The sequence below is a fragment of the Acomys russatus genome, chromosome 17, assembly GCF_903995435.1.
Source record: "Acomys russatus chromosome 17, mAcoRus1.1, whole genome shotgun sequence".
Lineage (NCBI taxonomy): Eukaryota > Metazoa > Chordata > Mammalia > Rodentia > Muridae > Acomys > Acomys russatus.
The window spans coordinates 48,403,494-48,429,071 of NC_067153.1; the positions used below are offsets into that span (position 1 = coordinate 48,403,494).

The 25,578-nt window shown below is 51.9% G+C and overlaps 1 protein-coding gene across 1 annotated transcript; it reads right to left on the minus strand.

Annotated features, from left to right (window-relative positions):
- Positions 1-404: 404 nt before the first annotated feature.
- On the minus strand, positions 405-25,564 carry LOC127201006 (cadherin EGF LAG seven-pass G-type receptor 1-like). Its single transcript, XM_051159370.1, has 18 exons — positions 25,523-25,564; positions 24,926-25,109; positions 23,105-23,248; positions 21,243-21,447; positions 20,338-20,505; positions 18,105-18,231; positions 15,573-15,773; positions 7,512-7,686; positions 5,861-5,973; positions 5,385-5,464; positions 3,902-4,028; positions 3,241-3,366; positions 2,739-2,833; positions 2,320-2,423; positions 1,980-2,129; positions 1,298-1,531; positions 787-1,048; positions 405-563 (listed from the first exon to the last, which is right to left on the minus strand). The coding sequence occupies exons 1-18, from the start codon at positions 25,562-25,564 to the stop codon at positions 554-556; spliced, it is 2,547 nt and encodes an 848-aa protein (XP_051015327.1). The 3' UTR covers positions 405-553.
- Between the last annotated feature and the right edge of the window lie 14 nt (positions 25,565-25,578).

A 25,578-nucleotide genomic window follows, 5' to 3' on the forward strand; every position in this document is an offset into this window, starting at 1 on the left:
AGTGTCAGCAAAGTCATTGTAAAATATACACAGATCCCCATCTTCTCCAAGTTCAGGACAGATTTATATGTATATACAATTTTAAACAGCAATTTAAGACACGCGGTGCCATTGCAGAGACTGCAAGGAGTCACCTCTCAGAGGCTGGTAACTATGGGCTTATGCTGCAAGGAGACGCCTGCGAAGACAGCTGGGCCTTGACCTCTAAACCTTGGCAAGCCGAAGGGCCTGGCATAGTGATTCACCTAGTCCAGCTCAGGTTCTATGGCTTCTGTGCGGGGCCTCCTGTGGCCAGAGAGCAGCATGGTTTAGGTTCTGTCTGCAGTCTGAGGATGGAGCTGTGCCAGCCTGAAGTCCACGTCTCCCTCTTGAAACATGCCTGTGGCTTTGACACGTGTCACAGTCTGGGCCCCAAGCTCCTGCGAGGGCCAAGGGCTTCCATCTGGACATTCTGTGTAGAGCCAGTGGCTATAGCAGGGACCCTCATATGAAAGGCCTGCTTGCCCCATAGGCAGCAGTCCCAGGCTTCAAGGTCTGAGGGCTTGACTGTGCCTCATGGTTTCCTGATGGTTCAAATTGAAGTTTCATTACTGCCTCTGTGTATAGGAAGAATTGCCAGGCATGTGGAGGGTCAGTGAGGTGGCAGTTGGATGGAATCTAAGTCATTCAGGGGCAGACGCAGGTATGGGGGGGTGGGGAGGGGGAAGCCTGGGGCACTAGGAGTCCTGGATGGGTTAAGCTGGTGGTTCCCACCCTCCTAAAGCTCCAGGAGCCAAAGCTACTTACTCTGAGTCTGAGCCATTGGCCTGGGCACTCCCTGTGCGTACATTCATGGCCACCCCGTTGAGATGCTCACGGCCTGGCTCCCTCCTGGGAGTCTTGATGGTAATGACACAGTCAGTGGCATGAACACCATCACCAGAGCCAAGGGAGGATGTGCGGGAGGATGTGGGGCTCTGCTCACAGTCGGCCAGCTTCTCTCGCAGCCGACACTTCAATGGCTGCTCGGGCAGTGGTGGCGGGTAGGTGACTTTGTTTTTCAGGATGCCTGGGAGGAGTGAGATGACCACCAAGTCAGTCTAGGTGGTAGACCCTGGTGCAGTGGCTCAGCGGGGGGGGGGGGGATGGATGATGCTGAGCAAGTGAATGCGCCTAGGTCTGGTTCTCACAGACTTGCCCAGGCCCCACTCAAACCCTCCATAGAACCTACTTGGCCTGCTGAACAACAGCCATCCCTGTCCTGTGTACTGGGTGAAGGTTTGCTCCAGGGACAGACAGCAGGGTCCTCCTGAGGTACCTTTCCGCTGCTCCTGGGGCTGGCTGCTGAGCACAGCCACTGGCTTGGCCAGGACCCCACTTTCCAGGTCAGGGGGTCGGTCGCCACAGTGATTGCCCTGCGCATGCCGGTGTAGCTCCACGCTGACCTTGGTCTCCACCTTCAGGTGCGGCTCAGTGTCCAACTCCTCACTGTCACTCCCAGCCAGGCTTTCATCAGGCCAGCCAGCAGGAACATGGTTGCCCATAGCATCTGCTGAGATAAGAAGGACATTCTGTTAGACTTACAGCCACACCCCCATAATACCACAGGCCTGGTACTCCCTGAGAGTGGCCCTGACCTCACCTTTGGCTTGTAAGACTGGCAGGCTCACACTCTAAAGATAGAGACACTGAGGCCACATTGTGATGTTGGGGACCTTGGGATAATGGAATCCCCACGGCTGCACCCAACACTGAGAGCTCACTTGCTGGCAGCTCTTTTCCTGCCTTCCATAATGATAGTCTGTGGAAGCCCCCAAATTCCTGCCTCTGCCCAGCAGATGGTGTGGGCAAATTCCTGGGGTCTGTGTATTTCTATCTGAGCTGTCCCATGTGGCTATTACTCTGCTGGGCAGAACCTAGGATCCCCCCAGGACGAAGGTGTGACCACAGCCCACTGTTTATAGTGTCCTCTGCCCTTCTGTGTGTCTCCCACTGCTCACCTTTTGGGGTACTATGGATGGGGCCCCCAGCTGAATTCCACTTGTCTTCAGCTTCCCCGCCATCGTCCTCGCTGTCCGATGTGTGTGAAGAAGCGTAGGAACTGCTGTGTTCATCCAGTGACAGCTCACTGTCTGAGTCAGAGTCAGGGCCTACAGGGACAGGGTAAAGTAGGGCGCTCAGGCCCTGGCCTCTGAGTGTGAGGCCACCCGTGCTCTTCCAGGGTATACGCAGTCCAGTACCTCAGGGGTTGGCAGGTCAAGAAAAGAGGAGAGAAAAACAAGAACGAGGAGGAGGGCAAGAAAGGGACAAGGGCTCTGGTGCCTGCAGGGGGAACCATACCGTGAGCTTTCTTGGAGTTCCGAGGGATGAAGGATGAATCTGGTTCCCCATGGTTACCACGTGCTGGTCCAGAGGACACACTGAGCTTCTGGACCCCTTCATCCCTAGACAGGGTAGAGGTAGGGTGGGCTCAGCACTGGCCCTGAGTGACAGTGATGGGCTGTCAGTGTCACAGAGCACCTACTATATAGAAGGCCACAAGAAGCTACGGAGGATTCTCTAAACCCACCCTGCTTGGGCTTTATCAACAGCAGTAACTGATGGTACCGCCACCGCGCAGCGTGCGGAGACAGACTGTGCACCTGGGACAGCAGGGCTGGTGGCGCAGCGTGCGGAGACAGACTGTGCACCTGGGACAGTAGGGCTCACAGCCAGGGCATCGTTCATCCCCACAAATATAGCAAATACAGAGGCCTGACCTGGTGGTACTGTCCAGAGAAGCTGTGGACTCGCCCAGGGCCGTGCGGAGCATGTCTGGTCCTTCGCTGTATGTGTTGTTGCAATTGAGAGAGCGCTAGAGGGAAAGAGTGGGAGGCTATTGGTGAGCAAAAGCTAGAGGTCAGTACTGTCCCCAGCAGCCCATATGACAGCACTCTGGCCCCACCAGCACAGGGGAGGGGCAGACAGGGCTGCAAACTGGAGCCTTGGGGCAAAGGAGAGAACATTCCCTGGCTCGCATAAAGTGGGACCACCTTGCTCCCTGCGGACACTACTTCTGGTTGTCACAGATACATGCCCTGGTCCCATCTTCCAAAGCCCTTGCAAGTGGGACTACAGATAGACAGAAATGCTGCCCTGTGATATGTGCACAGTTCCAAGATACGGAGCATAGTCTGTTGGCTCCTCACAGCTCCCAACCCGGCCATAAGCAGTGCCTCCAGCTCCCAGGCCTGCACTGGCGAGGTCTCCAGCACCTCCTACCGTTAGCAGAGTGGCCCTTGTGGTGGCTGAGTCATCCAGGTGTGGCTTCTTCCCGGCCAGCACTGCCCTCAGGTGCTTCCGCACCTCCCTGTGGGTCACGCAGTGGAACAGGAGCACGAAGATGCCCTGGAGGGAAGGGAGATGGGCGCACAGTCAGTGTGATTCTCAGGGGCCTGATGCTGCTACACTAGGCACCCGGGCTGTCCACTGAGGGAAGCCTAGTTTAGAGCAGCCTGGCTGACAGGATCCATGAAAGCTCCAGGTGGGGCCACTGCTTTCTTCACAGGGGAGCCTTAGCACCTAAGACACCTGGACAGGACAGCACAGTCCACAGCCTTATGGGCCATCAGGGGCCCCCAACATTACACCATAAATTTACTAGGCAGCACTTGGTGGGAAATGTGAAGAGCTGCTCCTGCTTACTGAGAACACCAATGGGCTTTGGGCCAGCCTACCGTGGGAGCAGGGAATCAAGCTTTGTCCTGCCCAAGCCACTGCAGCTCCTGACAGAGGCAAGGCTGGGACGGGTGGAGAACACAGGCTTCTTTCCTACCTGCCTCGCCTCTTTCTACTGCAGCTGCTCCAGGACAGAGGCCAATAGAGCGGGGGTAGGGGGCGTGGGGAGAGGTTAGTGCTGCAGGTGACTCTGGGGGGCACCTACCTGCAAGCAGCTGAAGGCAGCAAAGAGGTAGTGGAAGCTCAGATTGTCGCTGTTCACAGCCAGCAGTCCCAGCAGCCAGGTGGCGCTAACGAGCAGCACGAGGAGGAAGGCAGTCCTCAGCAGGGAGCTGTGGGAGGGGCAGCGTGAGTGCAGGTCCTTCCCCCTCTCAGCTTTCAGACAAACCCTCACCACATGTGTGTCTGTCCATCCATCCACCCACAAACCCACCCCAACCCTAGCTTCCACCAGAGACAAGGCAGACAGCGGTTGTGGTGGTAGAGGGGTTGGCATAAGAAGATAACTCAAGTAAAACCAATGAAAAAGAAAGTATGAGCCTCAACCCCCCCCCCCCCCCCAAAAAAAAAAAAAAAAACGAGCCATCGCTTGCACCATCCTTTGACGTGACTTGGGTCCAATGGCTGCTGTGTGAGGGCATGCTAGCTTCTGTGTAATGTGGGAAACATAGAACAAAGTGGCTAAGGCCAGAGAGAGGCAGAGACGGAGACTTCATATACCAGCTTCCACTAGCATGTGACTCAGGTGAGGACCTTCCCGACTCTGCCTCAGTCACCCCGTTAGCCAAAGCAGACGACAACTGCACACTCCCTTCTCAGGGTTGTGGCGAACTTTGTGGCTGTGTGACTTAGGGTCAGAGTGGGACCTGGAGATAAAGTGGACTCCATCAGGAAGCTGCAGCCTCTGGGCTTGTCCTGTAGCCACTCCCACCTTCAGCACCCTCCAGTGTCCCTTTGGGTCACTCTCTTCTCACACTGCTCCTCAAATACCATGCTCTTTTTTTTTTTTTTTTTTTTTTTTAAAGACAGGGTTTCTCTATGCAGCCTTGGCTGTCCTGGACTCGCTTTGTAGACCAGGCTGGCCTTGAACTCACAGCGATCTGCCTGCCTCTGCCTCCCGAGTGCTGGGATTAAAGGCGTGTGCCACCACACCCGGCTTACCATGCTAATTCTATGGGGGTATGATGGGTCTCCTCCCCTGTCTACTACTAAAACTCTGCAAGCTCCCTCCCAGGCTACCTCTGGGGTTTTCCTACACTCCTGAGTCACTTCCCTACAGCCCCAGAATCACCACCATTCCCAGACCACCTGCCTGAACATGCCACCCAACAATAAACAACAGTAAGTGACTCTGAATTCAGGATCCTCTCCTACCTGTGTTCCACCTCTTCCTGCTCTTATGGCCCAGACTATCTCAAGACCAGAACCCACTGTCAGCCCCTCACTGACAGCTTGGCTAATCACTACCGTGTCTCCCACATCCATGCCGGAGGTCCAGGGCTTGCCTAACACCCCAGGCTGACTCCCTGGTGAGTATGTGGCTAACAACCCAGGCAGCTGGGGGAATGGGATGGACATTTTCACAGGACTCTGCCCAGCATCTACCTTGGGGGTTCTGAGGGCCCAGTTGAAAAACTTGGTGGCTTGGCTCCCATCCCTCCCACAGGCCAGATTCAGCCCCAACTTACACGACCCCCTTTCTTTCATAATAATGGTGCTTCCTTTGGCAGGACACCTTTGCAGACAGGACAAAGATGACCGTGTTGACCTAGGAAACAAGAATAGCAGCTTCAGGTAGTGGGCTCTTCTGCTGTCTCCAAGGTGATCCCCCGCAGCCAAACACATATTTACAACCATGTCTGGAGGGGAGAGGGAGGGGGCAAGAGGCCTTGGCCCTAGGTGAATTAAGCCAGGCCATGCTGTGGCTGGGCCTCAGCCTGCCATACTCTAGGTTGCTTGTACATGGAGGTCTTCCAATGGACATGAAATGACCCACGGAACCTGGGGACCTGAGGATAGGGTCCTCAGAGCAGCCTGGAAACTGCTGACTGTCACTACCAGGCATGTCCCTTCCTGCCAATGCCAGCCACTCTGAGGAACTGCTGACCCTGCAGCACCTGGGCTCCTGTGTAATGAGTGGCCTGTCTGGGGACACAGTACTCACGATTATAACCGTTCCCACAGGCCCAGCAAAGCTCCAGATCAGGGTGTCCTGAAGGGACAGCCAGCAGAAGTCAGGGTTTCCGTAGCCCTGAGGGTCCAAGCCGACAGCCAGTCCTGTGCATATTGGGGGGACAGGGAAGCGTGAGGGTCACAGACATGGATGGATGGTCACCCACCTGCCCAGGAGGAGAGCTGAGGCCAGACAGGCAGCACCACCCAGAGATCCAAAACTACCCTCATCAGAGATCAAGGAGCCAGAGAGAATTGCGTCCAAACTCCTTAAACTAACTTAGGGGCTGGCTACTCCCTATGACCCAGAAGGCAGCCACTGCCTGTAGCTAATAACGTCATCTGCCTGAGGACTCTTGGACATATTCTTATGATATTTTAAAAAGATATATAGTTTTGTTTCCTGTTTTTCAAGGCAGTTTCTCTGTGTAGCCCTGGCTGTCCTGTAACTCTCCCTGTAGACCAGGCTAGCCTCGTGAACTCACAGAGATCCACCTGCCTCTGCCTCCTGAGTGCTGGGATTAAAGGCATGCACCACCACTGCCCAGCAAGAGATGTTTTAAAAAATAAATAAACTTTGAAAAGTAAGTTAGAACTGTGAATTGTTTGAATCTAGATAGCAAAGGCCTTGGAGGCAGTGGCATTTTCCACTTGGAACTCAACAGAGGCGGTAAGGGAGGCCTCCCACTGACACCTCAAGATGGCTTCTACACTGAGGAACAAACACCATTTTCTAGGTGTTCTCACAGTGACACCTGACCTTGAAAGAGATAAAAACACCTCTGTCGAGCAACAAGAGGCAGCTGCCACCCTCCCTCTACCACCCAGTCTCCAGGTATGAACATCACTCAGGGTTCTTTGGCATAAGGAGGAGTTACGTGGGGACCCTAGGGGCCTTGAGAGACTGTGTCCAGAACCCTGACTTGGCCACCAGAGTCTTCCAGGAAGGGGCTTCATGCCTTCCTGTCAAGAATGGGAAGTGTGGATCTTCCTCAACAGGAGGCAAATGTTGGCTTTCTGTAGTTATCGAAAAGTGTAGGCCAGGCATTGATGGCAAAGGCCTTTAATCCCAGCACTCAGGAGTCAGAAGCAAGAAGATCTCTGAGGTCAAGGCCAGCCTGGTCTACAGAGCAAGTTCCAGGACAGCCAGGGCTACACAGGGGAGCCCTTACTTGAAAACAAAACAAAACAAAATAGAAACAAGCAAACAAAACAGTGGAAAAGGAAAGAAAAGCATGCTGAGGAAGTCTGCACAAGGCAGTCAGCTCTGGGAAGTCAGCCAGCTCTTCTATTGATTTATCATACAGCGATGCCCATCCATCTGTGCACCCTCTGGCCCACCCTTCTATTGACCTTTTCATCTCCCACCTCTTCGGTCAATCACGCCCACACCTACCCATCCTGTCTGTTATGGGAGCAGAACTTCTCTTAACAGCCACTGCACCAAGAACCCCAAGTACTCTGGGGTCCTGCAGCTCACACCTGACCACCTGCCTCCCTATGGGTTGGGAGTAGCTACTCTTCCATACGCAGCTAAACGCAGAGGACCAGCGGAGAGGGCAGATGGCTGGGGGGTGGTGGTGGTGGTGGAATCTGCATTCTAACACCCGTCACGCTGGCAGAGCTGCCCTGTGTGTCTTTACCTGTGACAATGGCGGGGATGCCCCAGCCCACCACATGGTAGAACCTCATGGGCCCCGTATCGATGTTGCGCACTTCCGTCAGCATGCGGTAGACATGCAGGTTCTCCACCAGGGTCCAGGCAAAGGTGCTCATGGAGACATAGTGCAGGAGGATGGCGACCACTGTGCAGAGAAACTGGGTGGAGAGGAGACGGCTCAGAATGCAGCCCACAGCCCTGGGACTGCTGAGGGGGCGGGGCTGGCAAGCACCCTATAAAACCTCAGATGGGGGAGTCCAAGCCTGGGGGGTGACCCCTCCTGAGGCGGAAGCCAAATTGTTATAGGGCTGAGGAGTGACCAAATCAGGCTGTTCAGCCATAGCAGGGTCTCTAGAAGAGCCTCTCCTTCCGTGCAACTCAGCAGGAGCCACTGCTGAGCATGAAGGTCACCTGCATCGCTCTTGATGGAGATGGTTAGAGGCAGCCTTGCAGGGAGATCTACCCAAAAACCCCAATCTCAACCTGGGGTCACTACAAAGAGTGGGTATAATTCAGGAACAAGGCGTGGGCAAAGCACCTAGTCTTTTTGAGAATCTGGAAATAGCATATTTTTGCGAGCTTGTTCTAATTTTTAAGTATTTACTTTGGGTTTTATAAAAAAAGCAAAAAAACAAGTACAACAACAAAAACAAAACAAAACAAAAAAACCTAAAAAAAACCACACCATGGAGTTGCATCTGCTCACGCTGAAAGTTCCCAGCCTGGGATGGTTCCACAGTGGGTCTTGAAGATGTAGCCCAGGGCAGCTGCTCACAGGCCTTTTGGGCGACCTGCCCTAAATGGGGCTCCCAGGCTAGGCAGTGACAGCACGTTTCCCAACAGGAAGTTAAGCAGGTCAGGGGGGAAATGACAGGGGGAAACGGGGGAAGGGGACAAAATCTGGCCCTATTCAAGTTGGCCCTACCTTGAGCTATGCCCACAGCTTACCCTAACCCCTAACCACAGCCACAACTGACCCTACCCACAGCTGGGCCGAAGTCACTGAAGGGCTCCACCCTGGCCACCCATGGTCACACCCACAGATGGGGCCCACACTAGCAAGTACCATCCTATGCTCTGCCCTTGACTATTGCCCTGGCACCCCCTGTGTCTTCCCCGAGACCAGCACCCTCACAGATTTCACACGGGCAGGAGGGGAGTCACAACTCAACCTCTAAATGTAGCTACGTTCAAATACCAGGTCACTGCACTCCGAGGAAGGTCCACAGAGCACTGGCTGCAGGGTGCTGTGACAGAACCACCGCTGCCAGAGCAACCTCCAAGGGCCAGGTGCTCTTCAGAAATGACATCCAGATAGTACAAGGGACTTATGAAAACACGAACACTTGTCAGCTACGCTGCAGAGCTGAAGACAAAACACAACGCTACAGCCGGGACATGGTCTCTGCTGGCATCAGAATGCTAGCTGTGAGGGGCAAGTCTGAGCTGGATTACCTCACACCATACACCATTTTCAGAGTGGGACATGAGGAGGGTGAGGAAGTTGGCGGACTGCTGCTTTTTTGTAAAAAGGGGCTAGAAACCAACAGTAGGATCAGGCAGGGTTGTGTGTACACACTTCTGCACTAAACATAGTCACTTTTCCAGAACAGAACACACACACACAATAAATCATTTCAGCCTGTCAGGCTTCTGGGAGATAAACAGCCTCGCCCAGAGATAGGACTGTGAGTTTAGACAAAACTCATAAAACGCAGGCGTCATGCCAAGCCCCTGCCATGGCACACCTTCCTCCTGGGGTGCATTTGCTTGGTCTGTGCTCACTGGTGCCCGGAAAGCTCTCTCATTCCAGGGAGGCGTTGAGTCAGAAATGTGCCATGGCTTCTAGGCTCTTCCCACGGCAGGCATACTCAGGTGCAGAGAGTGGCCTGAAGCCAGCGGCTGTATTTCCTGCACACCTATAGGGCCCCAGAATGAGTCTCTGCTTACTGAGCCTTTGCCCAGGCTACACATGTGGAGGTGGGTAGACCTCCTGTGTCCGTGCCTGAGGGAAGGATCTTCCCTCAGGGCCCATATCAATGTCCACTCTGTGAGGAATAGTGTCTGGCCTTGGGAAGCCACAGGGAGGTTTGGTGCTTGTTTACTTGCTCTAACCCTGTGCTTCTGTCACCCTGCAGGAAAGCCACCAAGTTTTGTCAATGGCACTGGGGCACGGATGGCCTGGGAAACCATGCCTAGGAGGTAGCAGGGTCTGGTCTCTTTCCTGAGGGGTCTGGCCACTCAGGAAGATCTCTGTGCTTTCTGGAAACCTCCAGCTTTGCACCTTTCTTTCCCCTTCTATCTGAGAGACTGACTTTGAGATCAAGTCTCCATGCCTGGGCTCTGTGCTTTTTGCAGCCCAGGTAGCTGTGTCCAGCTGCCACCGACTGATCCCACTACCAGCAGCTGCATCTACCATCCTCCATCCCAGAGCCCTTAAAAATCACCCCAAACTCTCCCTTCCTGCCCTGGCCCCTGTTCTAGGCTTTAACTATCAGGCCTGTGTTAGGGCACAGAGCTCTGGCTGGTTGCTGTAGCACTTCGGGGTATGATGTATCCTGCACACAGAAAAGGGTGTTCCATCGAGTGACCCCCTCAGGCTACCGACGGATTGGTTCACCATCTATTCCCGAGTCCTTCCTGGATACCTTCTACCATGTGTCGAGAGGCAGTCTCACACAGCCGCCTTCCCTGACCCAGCTTCCCACCAGCCAACAGGTAGAGGGTAGGAGGTATTCCTGAATCGTGGGTTCTGGTAGGTTGAATGTGTAGTTGCATTTTTCTGTCTAAGGGCTCTGCATCCCAGGATGCAAACCATGGGGTAAAAAGAACGACACCTGTACTGAGCATTCCTCCTTCACACTTCTCCAAACAGTATAGCCAGTCACACAGTGCTTGCCTCACGTCGCTGTCAAGCAACCCTGGGATGCTGTGGCATTTGCAAGAGGAAGTGCCATGTGCAGAGGCTACCTCATTTGACATATCTTCTGGGTTGGTATCCATGGGACTCGGAGACAATGTGCAAAGCAACACTGGGAGACAGGGGTGAGGCTGAAAGAACAGCGGACTGCAACAACAGTGCTGCACACAGGGCTCCACCCTGAACCAGAGGCCGCTGTTGCAAGCGTGATGGTGTCTATGTCAGGGTAACCGTTAAAAGCCTGGGTTACTGCACAAGTGAAGGTCTGCTGACCTTTTCTCTCTCTAGGCTGTCAATCACTGTTCAGCCACAGGTCTGAAATAGCATGCACATACACACAGAGTGCCCTGTAGCAAGTCTAGGGCAGGCAACACATTTATATTGGGAGGGTGACAGCCCTCATCTCTGGTGGTTAGAGTCCACATAGACCTTGAGGTCTACAAGGAGGTGGCACCAAGCGCCAAGTACCTAACTGCAACTCTACCACCTCCATCCAAGTGGCCGAGTGGCCATGTGGGTGATTCCCTTCGTCAAGACCATCTGTCCTTACACATCTACCTCTCAGCTCTAGGGGGTTCATGGGTGGACCCTGTAAGCGAGCTTCCGGCACAGTCCTCTCAGGGAACAGAGATGACTGGCAGTCACCCTCCCTCCCCATACTCCCAACAAGTGCACTGGACCTCACATTATTTTAAAATTCTCACTTGTAAATATGAAAATATGGAAAAGCGCAGCTGGTTAGCCGGGGTCACCCAAAGTCACAACCCCATCGTGTCCCATGATTTTGCCTGCTATCAAGCCGACAAGGACCTTGCCACTGTCAGCTGTAGCGTGGACCCGTGCTGCCTCTCCTCAGGGATGCTCCTTTCTGGCCTGAGACATCATCTCTGCATACTAAGTCTGTCCCTCTCAGAGACCCCATCACCTGTGAGGGCAGGGGGACAAATGCCACAATCACTAATGGACGGTGAACACTCCCCCCAGCCCCATTCCACACAGCTCAGTCATAGCCAGATTTACCACACACTTCCAGGGATGCCCTCACCCTTTCACTCCTGCGCCCCTGACACTCAGGTGCCATGGCCAGTGCGCAGGAGTGCAGCTGCCGTCTTTACAGACAGGCCACTGAGTTCCCCTGATTATCCACAGGGTTTTATCTATAGGTTGTTTTAGAATCGTTTGGTGGAGCCCAACATGCCAATGATGTCATCTGATGAAGAGTCTTCTTGATCCTTTCTACGGTGGCCCCGTTGAGCCCTCCTCCCACACCTGAGTGAGCAGAAGGCTGCAATAAGGCAGGTTCCTGCCATTAAAAACCACAGCTAAGATTTCTCACTGTTCCCTCCACTACTGTGCTAGTATGTTTGTATGTGTGTGGGGGCGGGACAGGTGGCCCTTGCTCTAGGTTAAGGAGTTCTTTTTTTAAATTTGTTCAAAGGGTTTTCTCTTGCCCCTTTTTTTTCTAATCATGAATAAGTATTAAGATTTATCAAAAAAAATTTTTGCATTAAGAAAAATCTTTTCAAGGCAGGCGTGGTGGCACATGCCTTTCATCCCAGCACTCAAGAGGCAGAGGCAGATGGATTGCTGTGAGTTTGAGGCCATTCTGGTCCACAAAGCTAGTTCAGGATAGCCAGGGCTACACAGAGAAACCCTGCCTAGAAAAGGAAGAAAGAAAGAAAGAAAGAAAGAAAGAAAGAAAGAAAGAAAGAAAAATATTTTCAACTGGGTGGTGGTGTGAACAGCTTTAATCCCAGCACCTGGGAGGCAGAGATGGGTGGATCTTTAAGTTTGGGCCAGCCTGTCAACAGAGTGAGTTCCAGGACAGAGCTACACAGAGAAACCCTGTTTCAAAAAACAAAAACAAAAAAGAAAGAAGAAAGAAAGATTTTTTTTCCTTAAGTGTAGAGCTAGGGATGTGGCTTAGTGGTTAGGGAGCCTCATACCAGAGGTTCCAACATTACAAGCACATGGGCCTGTAACCCCAAACACTCCAGAGGCGGAAGTCAGAGTGCCTGGACGTCAGACTCATGCTGGGCCTCAGCTGACACAAGGACTACCTGGGCTACGTTAGCCCCTGCCTCAGAGCAGCAAAAGGAAACGTGAGTCACTCCTTATATGTGGAGATGTCAATGACATCTACAGGTTTATACACTGCTAAATCACCTTCATGTCTGTCCTAAGATAAACCCAGCTGCGCACTGTTAGCTACATATAGATACAGCTGCGTTCCCACGCCAGGCTTCCTCATCTTGGAGGGGAATGCAGCCATTCAGCCATGGTTCTCCCGTGCTGCCCCAGACTGTTCAAGCCGCCTTCTTGTCTCCTTTCTCAGCTCCAGTGTTTGTTATTTGCACCTTTTCCCTTCATTGTTCTCTCTCTTGCTCTTTTAAAGATTTATTTTATGTATATGAGTGCTCTATCTGCATGCACACCTGCATGGCAGAAGAGGGCATCAGATCACATTATAGATGGTTGTGAGCCACCATGTGGTTACTGGGAATTGAACTCGGGACCTCTGGAAGAGCAGGCAAAGCTCTTAACCTCTGAGCTATCTCTCCAGGCCCCGCTGTTCTCGTTAGAGATTTTCCCTTCGACTAATACCTCATGGCTATTTATCTCTTTTCCCCCTTCCTTTCCATTTGGTTAGTTTCTGCTTTATTCTTCCCCTTCCAAGCCCCAAGGTCCCAGTGATCTTTTACTAAAGATCCTCAGTTCACTAGATTTTCAGTCTTTTTCCTAAAAAGAATTGTTTATTTTATGTATATGAGTGTTTTGTCTGCATGCATGTACACCACATGTGTGCAGTACCCATGGATGCCAAAAGAGGGCATCGGACGCTGAGACTGGAGATACAGTCAGTCAGCCACCAGTGGGAGTTGGGAATGAAAACGAGGTCCTCTAGGAAAGCAGCCAGTGCTCTAAACCCCTGTGCCATCTCTCCAGCCCCTACTATCTTTTTTTCTAGCGTTAGAAATGTGATTTCTGGGGCTGGAGAGATGGCTCGGAGGTTAAGGGCACTGACTGCTCCTCCAGAGGTCCTGAGTTCAATTCCCAGCAACCACATGGTGGCTCACAAACATCTATAATGTGATCTGATGCCCTCTTCTGGCCTGCAGGGGTACATGCAGGCACTGTATGCATAATGATAAATAAATAAATGTTTAAAAAATGTGATTTCAACTCTACAGTATGCTTTTATTATTCCTTTCAAGTTGTTATTTTTAATTACACTTATTTGTGTGTTTATGTGTATGTAGAGCACACATGACGTGTGTACATGTGCGGAAGTCGAAGGACAGTTCATGAGGGGTGTGCTCTATGCTCTATCCTTCCACTGTGTGGATCCTGGGAACTGAGTGCAGGCCATCAGGCCTGGCAGCAGGTACCATCACCCACTGTGCCATCTTGCTAGTGTGCAAGATCAGATGTGATATTACCATTAACATTTTTCCTTCATTAAGAGTCCTAGAAATTCTTCTTGAGCTTGTGTCTCCTATAGGTATATTTGAGTTTGTTCCACTGGGTACATAGAAAAACAGCAGGCACCTACTGTCCCAGTGTGTGGACCTTTGCAATCATTACATAGATACCCACTGTCCCCGGCATAATCATTTATCTTCAGTCTCCTAATTTAGAGAGATCCTTGGGTTTCTCTGGGCTCGCACTGTCTGTCACATCTCACGACTCTCCATCTTTGTGCCCCTTACCGTTGTCCCTCCTGTGGGCTGTCTTTACTTCAATGGCAAGTTCCACCAATCACTCGTGTCAGAGAGGACTGTGTGCAGGGTAGGTAGCTGTGCTGGACAGGCCTTGCTGACGAGCACTGGGAGCTCGCTGGCCACAGATCCAGCTGTGCAGGTGCAGGCGAGGATTCGCTGTCCACCTCCTTCCTCCACAACACTTGCTAGAACACCTCATGCTCAGGAGACTTTACTACTCTACCCTGGTGACCTCATGACCTCCATGAGCAGCTAGGACCCCTGTGAGGCTCTGCAACATCTCTTGGGCTCATACAATTCTCCAGGACTGATGCAACACTCAACAGCCTTGCATTTAATCATATCAACTGGAGGGTCCCCGACCTTCCTTCTCCTCGCCTCCTCTTCCTCTTCTCCACCTGCTTTCTCGGCAAGCTCCTTTCTCTTCCTTGGTCCTGTACATCCCCCAGAAAACACTTTCTTGTTCTATGCCTTTGTTGTTCTTGTTTGAGCAAAGCCCAGGGTTGTCAGGGGCACAGAGAGAGCAGAGGGACGGGGAACCTGGCACCACTATCCACTAAGGCTACACTGGTAATTGGTGGAGCTTGCCACTGCAGTAAAGATATCCCACAGGAAGGACAGTTGTAAGGGACACAAAGATTGAGAGTCATGAGATGTAACAGACAGTGCCAGCCCAGAGAAACCCAAGGACCTCGCATATTTAGGACTCTGGGATTTAGCACGTAACTACAACAACTTTGATGGTTAATTCTAACTGCCAACTTCACACGAGCTAGAATCAACCTAGGAAAACAGTCTTAATGAGGGACTGTCAAGACCAGGTAGAACTGTGAGATGTCTGTGGGGGAGGGATTATCTTGAGTCTTAGTAGATGGGAGAAGACCTAGTCCACAGTGGGCGGCATCATTCTCTAGACAGGGGGCCTTGGGTGGGGTAAGAGTAGAGAAAGATGGCTGAGCACTAGACATGCAGCTGAGCGCAAGACATTTATTCTATCTCTGCTCTTGGATGTGGCATGACTAGCAGCAGCCCTGAGTTCTTGCCTCAGTTTCTTCACAATGACCGACGATCATGAACCAAATAAGCCCTATCTCCCTCTAGTTGCCCTCTGTCAGCATTCTCACAGCAAGAACCAGAACCAGATCACCACCTGGTAAAATGACTAGTGCCTATGTCAAGAGGATGAGAATCAGTGTGTATGTGGCCTTTGGAGGACCCTATGGGTGCCCTTGAAGGGTGGTCTCCACCCTTGGCCTCCCCCAGAGACTCCCTGACACAATGCCCTTACAAGTAGGATGCTTGCACTGCTCCAGGGAGACTGAGAGGCACACCAGGGGGTATGTGATAGCTTGCCAAAGTGACAGCACTCAGGGTAGCCTGTGGCAGGCTGAGGGGTTCTCACCGGGTTCTCAGTCTGGTTGATCCCGACCATGAAGATGAGCTGGGAGAAGAACAGCGCCGCGATGAGGTTCTTATGTATGCTGTGCAGGTTGGAGCGCAGCGTCCGGACGAGGGAGAGCAGGACAAAGGCCACCAGGAGGGCCACCAGGGACAAGGACAGGGCAGCATAGGTGATGATCTTCAGGGGCAGAACCTCCCCATGCTGCAGGTGGGTTGGTTAAAGAGTAGTAAGGAGCTGGCTCTGATGGACGTTAGAACAACACAGACAGAATACCATGATGGATAGTAGATATCAAAGACTGGGAGAGGAACAGGTGACTGGCTTGGGATGGTGAGCAAGGTCTGAGGATGATGACAAAAGGCTGCCCAAGATGGGGATTGTACAGATCGAACCAGCCCATGTGATATATATTTTAGCCAGTGTGGCACTCACATTTAACATTTAATCCCAGCACTCAGAGGCAGATAGATTTCTGTGAGTTCAAGGCCAATACGGTCTGCATAATGAGACCCTTCCTCAAAAACATTTTATATATATATATATTTTTTTAACCCTCCCACATAAATCCTGCTGTCAGGAGCAACTGAGACACTTCCAAGCACTGATCTGGAGATCTGCCACCAAGGGGACTCAGGTTTATGCAAACCCTAGATGTCTCCAGTAGCACTGCCTCCCCATCGTCCCCCACACCAGGCCAATAGTCACAGCAGACTCTTTACAGGGAGACTGGGTAACTTGTGACATGGCGCCTCTCCTGCTCATTTAATATGTGACAGGAATTCTTCACCCATCCATGGCTGCATTTATGTCACGTGGTCCTCAGACAGAACCCACGACAAGAGCAGATGTGAGAGCCCGAGCTCCTTCTGTGGCCTGACTAGACAGCCTGCAGCTTCATCTCTGGTAGCTAGGAGTCTAGACAGCAGATGCCCACAGCTGGGGCTTCATTCTCACCCTCAGCATACAGTCTCTGCAACCAAGGGCGACTAGCGTGTCTTTCTCTTAAAAATCCAGGTAAAACAGACTAACTATTTTGAGTCTCCAGGAATATGCTTAGTGCAACTCAGAGTCTGGAGCAGTTTTGGGTACAGGTTATTCAGTGCCTTCCAGGAGGCGGTGGCACAGAGCTGTGCACTGTGGCTCCTCAGAGGCTAATTCTCCCCAGGCAGATGGCCAGCTCACATTGTCAAGCTGCTTAAGATACCAAAGACACCAACATTCTGTCACTGGCTTCTTCTCCTCACACCTTTGTCCTAGGGAGCACTGTGTGTCCTGAGAGGCCTTCACGTTCAAACTGGGTGTAGAAGCAGCATGCTCTAGCATGGCAACGGGACCCTGCCCTGAGAGGAGGCAACATTCTAGAAACTTCTGAGCCTAGTGTTAGGTTTTACCACTGTGCTGGTTGAATTTTGTCAGGTTGCCACAAACCTAGACAGAGCTGGGAAGAGAAAAATCTTAATCCAGTAGATGCCCTATAGGCAAGACCATGTGGGGGAATTTTCCTGATTAATAATTATGTGTAAGGACCCAGCCCACGGTGGGTGGTGCCACTCCTGGGCTGGTGGCCCTGGGCTCTATAAGAAAGCAGGCTGAGCAAGCCAGTAAGCAGCACCCCTCCATGGCCTCTGCATCAGCTCCTGCCTCCAGGTGTCTGCCCTGTTTGAGATCATGTCCTGACTTCCTTTGATGGTGGACTATGATGTAGAACCATAAACCAAAATAAACCCCTTCCTCTCCACGTTCATTTTGCCTAGAAACCCTAACATCCATCTAACACCTTTGCAAAAAGCTTTATAACCTGGGCTCTTTGAAAGCCGTTGTTTACTTGTTTGTTTAGCCAGGGTCTCACTCCGTAGCTCTGGGCTGACCTTGAACTTGCAGCAATCCTGCTTTGCCTCCAAGGTGCTGGGATAATAGGCCATGTCCAGTTCTAACCTTCCCCTCTAAAAATTCACATTTATTTATGTATGTTTGCGCGTGCAAACGCCACAGTGCGTGTGTGGAGGTCAGATGACAATGTGCAGGAGTTGGTTCTCTCCTTCCACACTGTGGGTCCCTAGAGGTGGGGACTCAGGCCATCAGACTTGTCAATAGGCACCATTACCTACTGAGCCATCTCACTGGCCCATAAAGTCCCTTCAAAGTTTCCTCATAAACTTCTTCAAACGGTTGCTAGAACAGTTTTCAATGAGCACATTTTTTTTTTTTTTTTTTAGATTTCTTTATTTATTGTGTATACAATGTTCTCTACTGCATGTACACCTGCCCGTCAGAAGAGGGCACCAGATCTCATCATAGATAGTTGTGAGCCACTATGTGGTTGCTGGAATTGAACTCAGAACCTTTGGCAGAACAGTCAGTGCTCTTAACCTCTGAGCCATCTCTCCAGCACCGTCAATGAGCACATTTGATTTGCTCAACATACAAGGAAATGGGGGCCTTAGGAGGGGTAGGTTGGGGACTAGGGCTTCCAGCTGCCACAGGGATTAGTCCCCAGGTTTGTCACGGGGTGGGTAGTGGTAAAATGCTCACCTCACGCCTGGAAATGTCCATGAGCACTGCGCAGCTGGCCGAGTGGCTACACTGGCACGTGACGTGGGTCCGATTCCTTGACAGTAGCTCACAGCCTTTGGCTGACCACCCTCCAGTCCCTCCGATGCTGTGGAGAAGACAGAGGAAGGGGTGAGCCGGTTCCATCTACCACCGAGAAAGCCCGGAAGCTGCCTTCACCCCAGCCCCAGGGTCTCTGAGGCTGACCTGATAAGATGGGTACGGTTGGAAAGGAACGACCAAGTGCAGAGAATACCCACCCATGGGTGCCGATTCCCACAACTTCCGCTGTCAGCTCCCAGCCTGAACTATTCACCTTCTTCACCACACTGAGGGAGAAGGCTGTGGCCGCTGTCACAGAGGACACAGCCCTCATGACCAGCTGGCACTGTGGAAAAGTTTTCCTTTCCCTCTCATAGCTGGTCCAGGCTCTCATGAGCGTTTCTGAAGTTCAAAGGTTGTGTGCCAGATATGGAAAACTCCAGAGAGTAGGCCCCGTGGCCAGAGGCAGCAGCCAAGGCTGAGACAGCTGCTGGCTTTGCCAGCCATACCAGGAGCCTCGCCGGCCTCAGCAATAAGTATCTCTTCATTGTCCACTTTCATGTGCACATTGCAAAATGATTTATAGGCGCTGCCTGGAAGTCAGGGTCCAATTAGTGCCCCCGTTCCACTGACGGAAAGCCCCAAATAACAAGTTGTTATGGGGGCCCTGCCCTCTGCGGCTCTGGGAAAGTCCTGTAATCCCTCTGATCCTCAGTTTACTCATCTGTAAAATGGGGTGTGACGGTTGACACGCTTGCCAGAAGCGCTCAGTTCTGGAGATAAATGGCAGCAACACAAAGCAGGGGGAGCAGATCACTAGAGCCACTGCTAATTGCTATGATTCTTCAAACAAATAGCCAGGGACAGACAGCCGTGTCTGGCAGCCGCGGGGCCCACACACACCAGACACCAACGCTTTCCCTCACTCTCTCCTTTGTGAGCCAATGATCTATTATGCCCTGGATTCAATGGGCTTCACTTATAAACTGGCACTTGGAAAGTACAGAGACGGGAGGAGATGAAAGTTCTTGCCCGAGCATGTGTCTGGGAACCCAGTACAGGCTCAAGTAGAAGTTCTCTCCTTTTTGATCCTGGGGAGCCATGTCGTGGGGAATGTCCCTGTGGTACGGGCTTACAGATGTACAACATTAGGGCCCAGCTTTAGGCATGCAGAGAGCCCTTGGGGTCTGATCCTGAGTCCCAGGCTCCTGATGCTTTTCATTTTAAAGCGTGTGCCAAGCCTGGTGACAGGGCCTGCCCCAGCACTTCCTCATTCCACCCTGTGGGTAAGGACAACCCAAGAAAGACCAAAGAAGGAGGAGGCAAGAAAGCACCTCTCCCTCGACTCCTGCAGCCATTGGTTTAAGCCACAGACAGGCCACAGGCCTTGGAACCCAGTGCCACGCAGGCACAAGGAAATAGCATCTTACAGCTTTTTTTAAAAGCCAACCACCTCCCATGCTTGACTGCAGGTGCACACATCTGTGAATCTGGACATTCTTGGGGTATCTCTGATGGCTCCAGAAACAGGCCAAATAAACCCTGCTGCAGAGGGACAGTCTGGGACTAACACTGCCACATCTCTGCATGGGCTCATCTCTGAGTCCCACATACCCTGCAAGTGGCCTTGCCTGACAGAGAAAGGCGGGGGCTCATGTTGATTAACATATTGCAGGTATTCTGTAGGTGAGCAACTACTTCTCTGCCACAGCCTTTTTGGGGGAGCCTTGTGTGTGCATGCCTGTTTTTGTATGAGTTTTTACGTGTGTACCTGTGTACTTCCCCTACCCACATGTGTATGCATGTATGTATTTATGTATCTTGGCACATAGATCATGTCTACATCATGTGTGCGTGTTTTTTGAGATGTGTGTGTAGCTCTCTATTTTTTCTAGGAGGATATGAATTCCTCAGTGTGCACATGGCTTTATGTATGTGTGCGTATGCATGCGTGCATGAGTGTTCATGGTGTGGGTGTACATTGACACTCCTAGAGGCAAAAGGGGAGAAGCTTTTTGTCTTGTTAAGCCTGAAAGAGGAGCAAGAGGCCAGGAAACATAGCCTTCATCCCGTCAACTGAGCTATCTGACCTTGGCAAGGCCCTCCCATGCAAACACAGGGCTCCCACAGTAGAGCTTGCTTGTAGGCTCTTGGGGGGCGGGGTCCCACTTACTCAAGGGAGTGGTTCCAGAATACACAGACAGGCTTGCTTCGCTCCTCAGTCTCCAACAGGGCAAACTCCACTAGGACAGGCCTCAGCAGAGAGCCGGGGAGCGGGGTCCCCTCATTGTACACCATAGCACTCACCACTGGGGTGTTGATGACGGGCCGGTTGGGCAATCTGCGGCACAGAGGAAAGTTCACAGGAATAAACATGGTCAACTCACATTCGTGAGTACCCGAGTCCAGACACTATGGGGACACGGTCATGTGAACAACTGAGGCACAGCCCTGGTCTTGTGAGGGCTGGCGTTCTCAGACTGCAGGGAGACTTGTCCCACCTCCAGGGGAAAGGGGCTTTAGGAACTAAGGAGCAAGTGTGTCTCTGCAAGATGTCAGAGGCCGTCACATGGTGGGAGGAGTAACATGACCATATAGGGAACATGGCTAAGTGACCGGAGCCTGGAACCCAGTCACCCATCTCAACAAGTAAGGACTGGGGAACAAGGAAGCACCCAGGACAGTAGCCGTAGTAGCATGGCCTAGGCACAGCCATCTGTTCCGGGGCGGTATGTAGTGTCCAGAACACTGGCTGGGTGGCCCTTGGTACTGGGCCAGAAGAGCACAGTTGTCCCTACAGCTACCACCCATGACAGCTTCTGGGTGTGGTGTGGAGTTCAGAATGGTGCCCCCAAGACACAAGGTGGTACAAAGAAAGAGAGCCAATGCAAAGGGCATGACCATCCCAGGGCACAGCATCATGGCAGACATAGCACCTCTCCTGGTCTCCTGCAGGCCAGGGTCATGGCATAATGTCATTGTAGGTGACAGTGGGTGATCAAGACTTTGGCTTGTGGAGACCTCCTGGTGCTGAAGGAATGGGTTCCCCCCCTCAAGGTCTCCACACTCAGGTCTCACCGGAGGCTGCGGTGATCGGGGTCATAGTGTTCAGGCAGCAGCTGACCAAGGGTCCGGTAAATGATGACCAGGGCAACGGCAAACTGGCCGGGTTCATTGGGGTGTCGCCTCTGTCTGCTGAATGAGGTCTCTCTCTCAGTCCTGGGCTCTGGTTGTGTTGTCAGTGGGGCAGCCCTCCGGTTGGCCAGCCTCACTGTGGGGCCTTCTGCAACGTAAGAACAGCTTGTGAGGACCCAGGGCAGGTTCCTGTGCCACCGTACTGTTTCTACACACTTCAAGTTGGCAGATGGGAACCAACATGGAGTCTCCTCAGAGGCCACGCATTAGTAGCCCACGGCCCAGTTTACCCAAATCTACCTCTGGGTACGTCTTAGAAGAACTTGCTACAGATCTGAAGACATGCCCACAGACTGTTCAAATTCACCGACAGAAAGTAGCACAGTGGACACTGGGGTTGGAGCTGTTAGTGACCAGTGGCTAGTTTCATATTAACAAGAGGAAGTGCTGAGGAAAGTGAGGGACACGGAGGATGTAGCCTCAGAAAGGAGTGCTTAAAGTAGCAAAGATGGCATGTGGCAGGTGGCTCTATGGATTCCCTCAGAGCAGTGCTGGGAGCTGCAAGAGGACACAGGGGCTCTCCGTACACATGTGAGAGGCCATGCTATACCCCACACATAAGTACATATTTGAGGCTCTCAAGCCATCAGTGTCCTGCCACTCACTGAGGCAGCCATGATGCGGGTGACTCTGGTGTGGGTCCGACTGCCCCAGCTCCTGGGCTCGGTGTGGGAGAGGATGGGGAGAGAGATATCATGTTCCCTGGATCGGGCTGTGGTACGGATGAAACTGGTCCCTGCCCGAGTGGGCTCCTAACAACCGGCCTATCAGACAGCATGCTGCTGACATGCGGGGACTGTGGTACTGTGCTGGCCAAGCCTAGCGTTTCGGCAGCTTTGGGGATTTGGGGATTGGACAGTAGGGGGATTCCTCCCACGGGAGTGTTCCTTGGCAAACTGGGTTTCCCTGAGCCATGTGTCAGTAGGAGATGGGGATAATGTCCCGGAGGCAGAGTCCTCTTCTAGGTAACAATGCTAAGGGAGAGACACATGTACATAGTGTACCTGTGTGCAATGGAGGCAATATGCATATGTGCATGCACAGAATATTCACATGCATATATGCACACACATGGAATATATGTATACACAGGATATAAACACACATGCATATAGAACACACACATATATAATATATAACACACATCTGGAATATAAACATGTATGTACATATATATTTATACTAATATGTATATTATATATACACTAAATATACACACATATGCACATGGATATATGCACACATACCTATATACTTAAAACACATATATGCATATTAACATATACACAATACATGCATTCTGAATATATACATATATGAGCATTAATGTATGTGTATATATACATACTGAATATATACATATATGCTCATTAACATGCACATATATATACTGAATGTATATGCAGTATATACATGCATACACACAGAACACCACACATATGTACATTGAATATATGCACACTTGCCTGCAAGTGACAATCCTAGCTAAAGCTCACCCATCACACAATCACTTCCGGGGTCAGCTTGAACAAACATGTAACCACATGCATGTGGAAGCTGTCACTGGACAGTTTGGAAGGGGGAGCCCAGACAACATTTGGCCCTGCATCCACGAGAGCCTCTCATGATATTTAATGGATACTTGAACATCATGCGAGCTTGCTTGCTCCACTGCTTGCTCAGGGCACATCCTCCTGAAAGAATGGGGACACCCAAAGCAACAAGAGGCGTCTAGGTGGCTTCACCTTTTTTCTCTGGTGGTTTGAAGGTGTCAGCTGGGAAGGACACAGAGGACTCCAACTCCCTTGGGAACTCTTCCTGAATGTCCTCAAACCTTGGCACCTGGGCACCGGTGAAGTTAAGCTTGTCGAAGATGTCAACTGCAAGAACTGGGGACAATCCCTTTACTCACTCCCAAGTGTTAGTGCCTTCTCGAACCCACAGTTTTGAAATGATAACTGTTGTTTCAACAAAAACCGTGGTCTCTAGGAGGGAACCCACTAAAAGTCACAAACAGCAGGACACTTGAGGGGACACTGGCAGAGTGTGGCAATCTGGCTCTTTACGGTGGCACCTGGCACTGCCTTGCATGGCTCTGGGTGGGATGGAATATGAAGGGCAAGGCCAATCACAACAAGACTTCAAGAGGTACTGTGCTGACCCTGTTCCATGGGCCATGTCACCCCCTGCAGCCTTTCCAGGTGGTAGTGACAGACAGACACAGGGTTGGCGGAACAGCCACCATTGACCCTGAACAAGCTCGGCAGCACGGGCTTAGGTTGTCTGTTTGCTCTCTGCCTTGTAGAAATATCTATAGGCCCCCGATGGAACACATAGTCAGGTATCCCTCAGTAGGTGCTGGCCACCACTATTCTGATAAAGAGGCAGAGTCACAGCTGTATGTGCCAGGGGCCTCCCCATACCCCCCTGCCCTGTGTAAGACTCCCTGCTAGCAGCTGGGCATAGTGGTGCCTCGGGAGGCAAAGGCAGACAGATTTCTGTGTTTAGGGCTAGCCTGGTCTACATAGTGAGTTCCAGCACAGCCTGAGCTACATAGTGAGATCCTGTCGCAAAAGAACAAAAGAACAACAAAAAAGGCCCTTAAAAAAGACTCCCTCTGCCGGGCAGTGGTGGTGCACGCCTTTAATCCCAGTACTCGGGGAGGTAGAGACAGGTGGATTCCTGTGAGTTCCAGGCCAGCCTGGTCTACAAAGTGAGTCCAGGACAGCCAGGGATACACAGAGAAACCCTGTCTCGAAAAACCAATTAAAAAAAAAAAGGACTTCCTTCTAGGTCAGTGCCCCTCAAGCCACCTGCAGGAGTGAGGGGGCAGGAAGAAAAGCCTGTGGTGAGAGTAGGGTGATCTCTGAGGTCAACATCAGTAATGCTGCTGGCTCCACATACAGCTGGAGAAACGCTGTGTGTGGAGTGGAGAGTCCCAGGGACCTGGGGCCCTCTTGCCAGCTTTGTCTGGACAGGTTGGGGACTGATTTTTACCAACCTGGGGCTTTCTCTGCCCACCAGAATCAGGATTAGTAAACTCCCAAGCCAGCATGGTGTGTACTAGTGTCTGAGGTAACATGGGCCATGAGGTTCTGATAGCACTGACTGCGTAGGGACTGCTCCAGGGTAGAAAAGCCTGTACCTCCATGCCCCCATGTCCCTCCTGTGCACTTTCATCTGCAGCAAATGTGGAAGGAGACATGTTGTTCCCAGGCAGGATACACTGTGGGGAAATCCCAAACCTGGGTGTCTGAAAGGCCAGCTGGACTCTAAAGATGCCAGGGTGATACCTCCACAGGAATAACATGAACAACTGTGACATTCAGCAGTTGTGAATGTCTTTCAAATTGGGCAACTTCTCCCATTGTATAGACAAGAAGGCAGAGGCTTGAGCTACTCGCTCACTTTTCCACAGGAGTGCCTGGCCTGAGGCTGTGTCCCTGCCCACTTCACTGCTAGGGTTCAGCATCTGGACAGCATGCTCAAAGTCCCTGGGTTCTGCCTTCAGGTGCTCTGCCCGCCCCCCCCCTCCACCGTCACCCCCCCGCCAGGTCAGTCCGTACTCATGTTGGCGGTGACGATGATGAAGGGCCTCAGATAGGTCCTCTTCACGTTTCGCGCTACGTTGCTGAAGTAGGCCTCGAAGTGCCTCAGCAGCTGTGCAGCACCACCCTCACTTCGCTGGATCTGTTCCCACGCTGCCTGGGTAGCTGGGGCCAGGAGGGCGCTGCCTGTGTGGATGACATCCTAGACAGACAGACAGACAGACAGATGGTATTCAGTCTTCTGTTCTTAGACGCGTGGTCCTGAGATGGAGCAGACCTTCTTCTGGACAGCCATGAAGTGATCAGGGCTGAGCTGGGCCAGGAGAGCAGGGCTACAAAAGTTAATATCAGAGGCCAGAGGACCTGCCAGGAGCGTGTCCTAATGAGGGCCATGCCAGGGAGAGAGAGGAGAGTTGAGGGGACACAAGTCAATATCAGAAGCTAGAGACTCTGCCAGGAAGATGTCCTGCTGGGTGTCTCACAGACACCTCCAGACACTAAGGAGGAAGATAGACAGGGATGCTCCTTCAGTTTAGACCCTGGGCCACACGGGTAAGCCAGGGAAGGGAACCATAGTTTAGTAGGCTGAGCGCGGAAGTGTGGTGACGCCGGTACTGTGAACGTAACTCTAGGGTGATGCTCCCCATCCACGTACATTTCACATAAAGCAC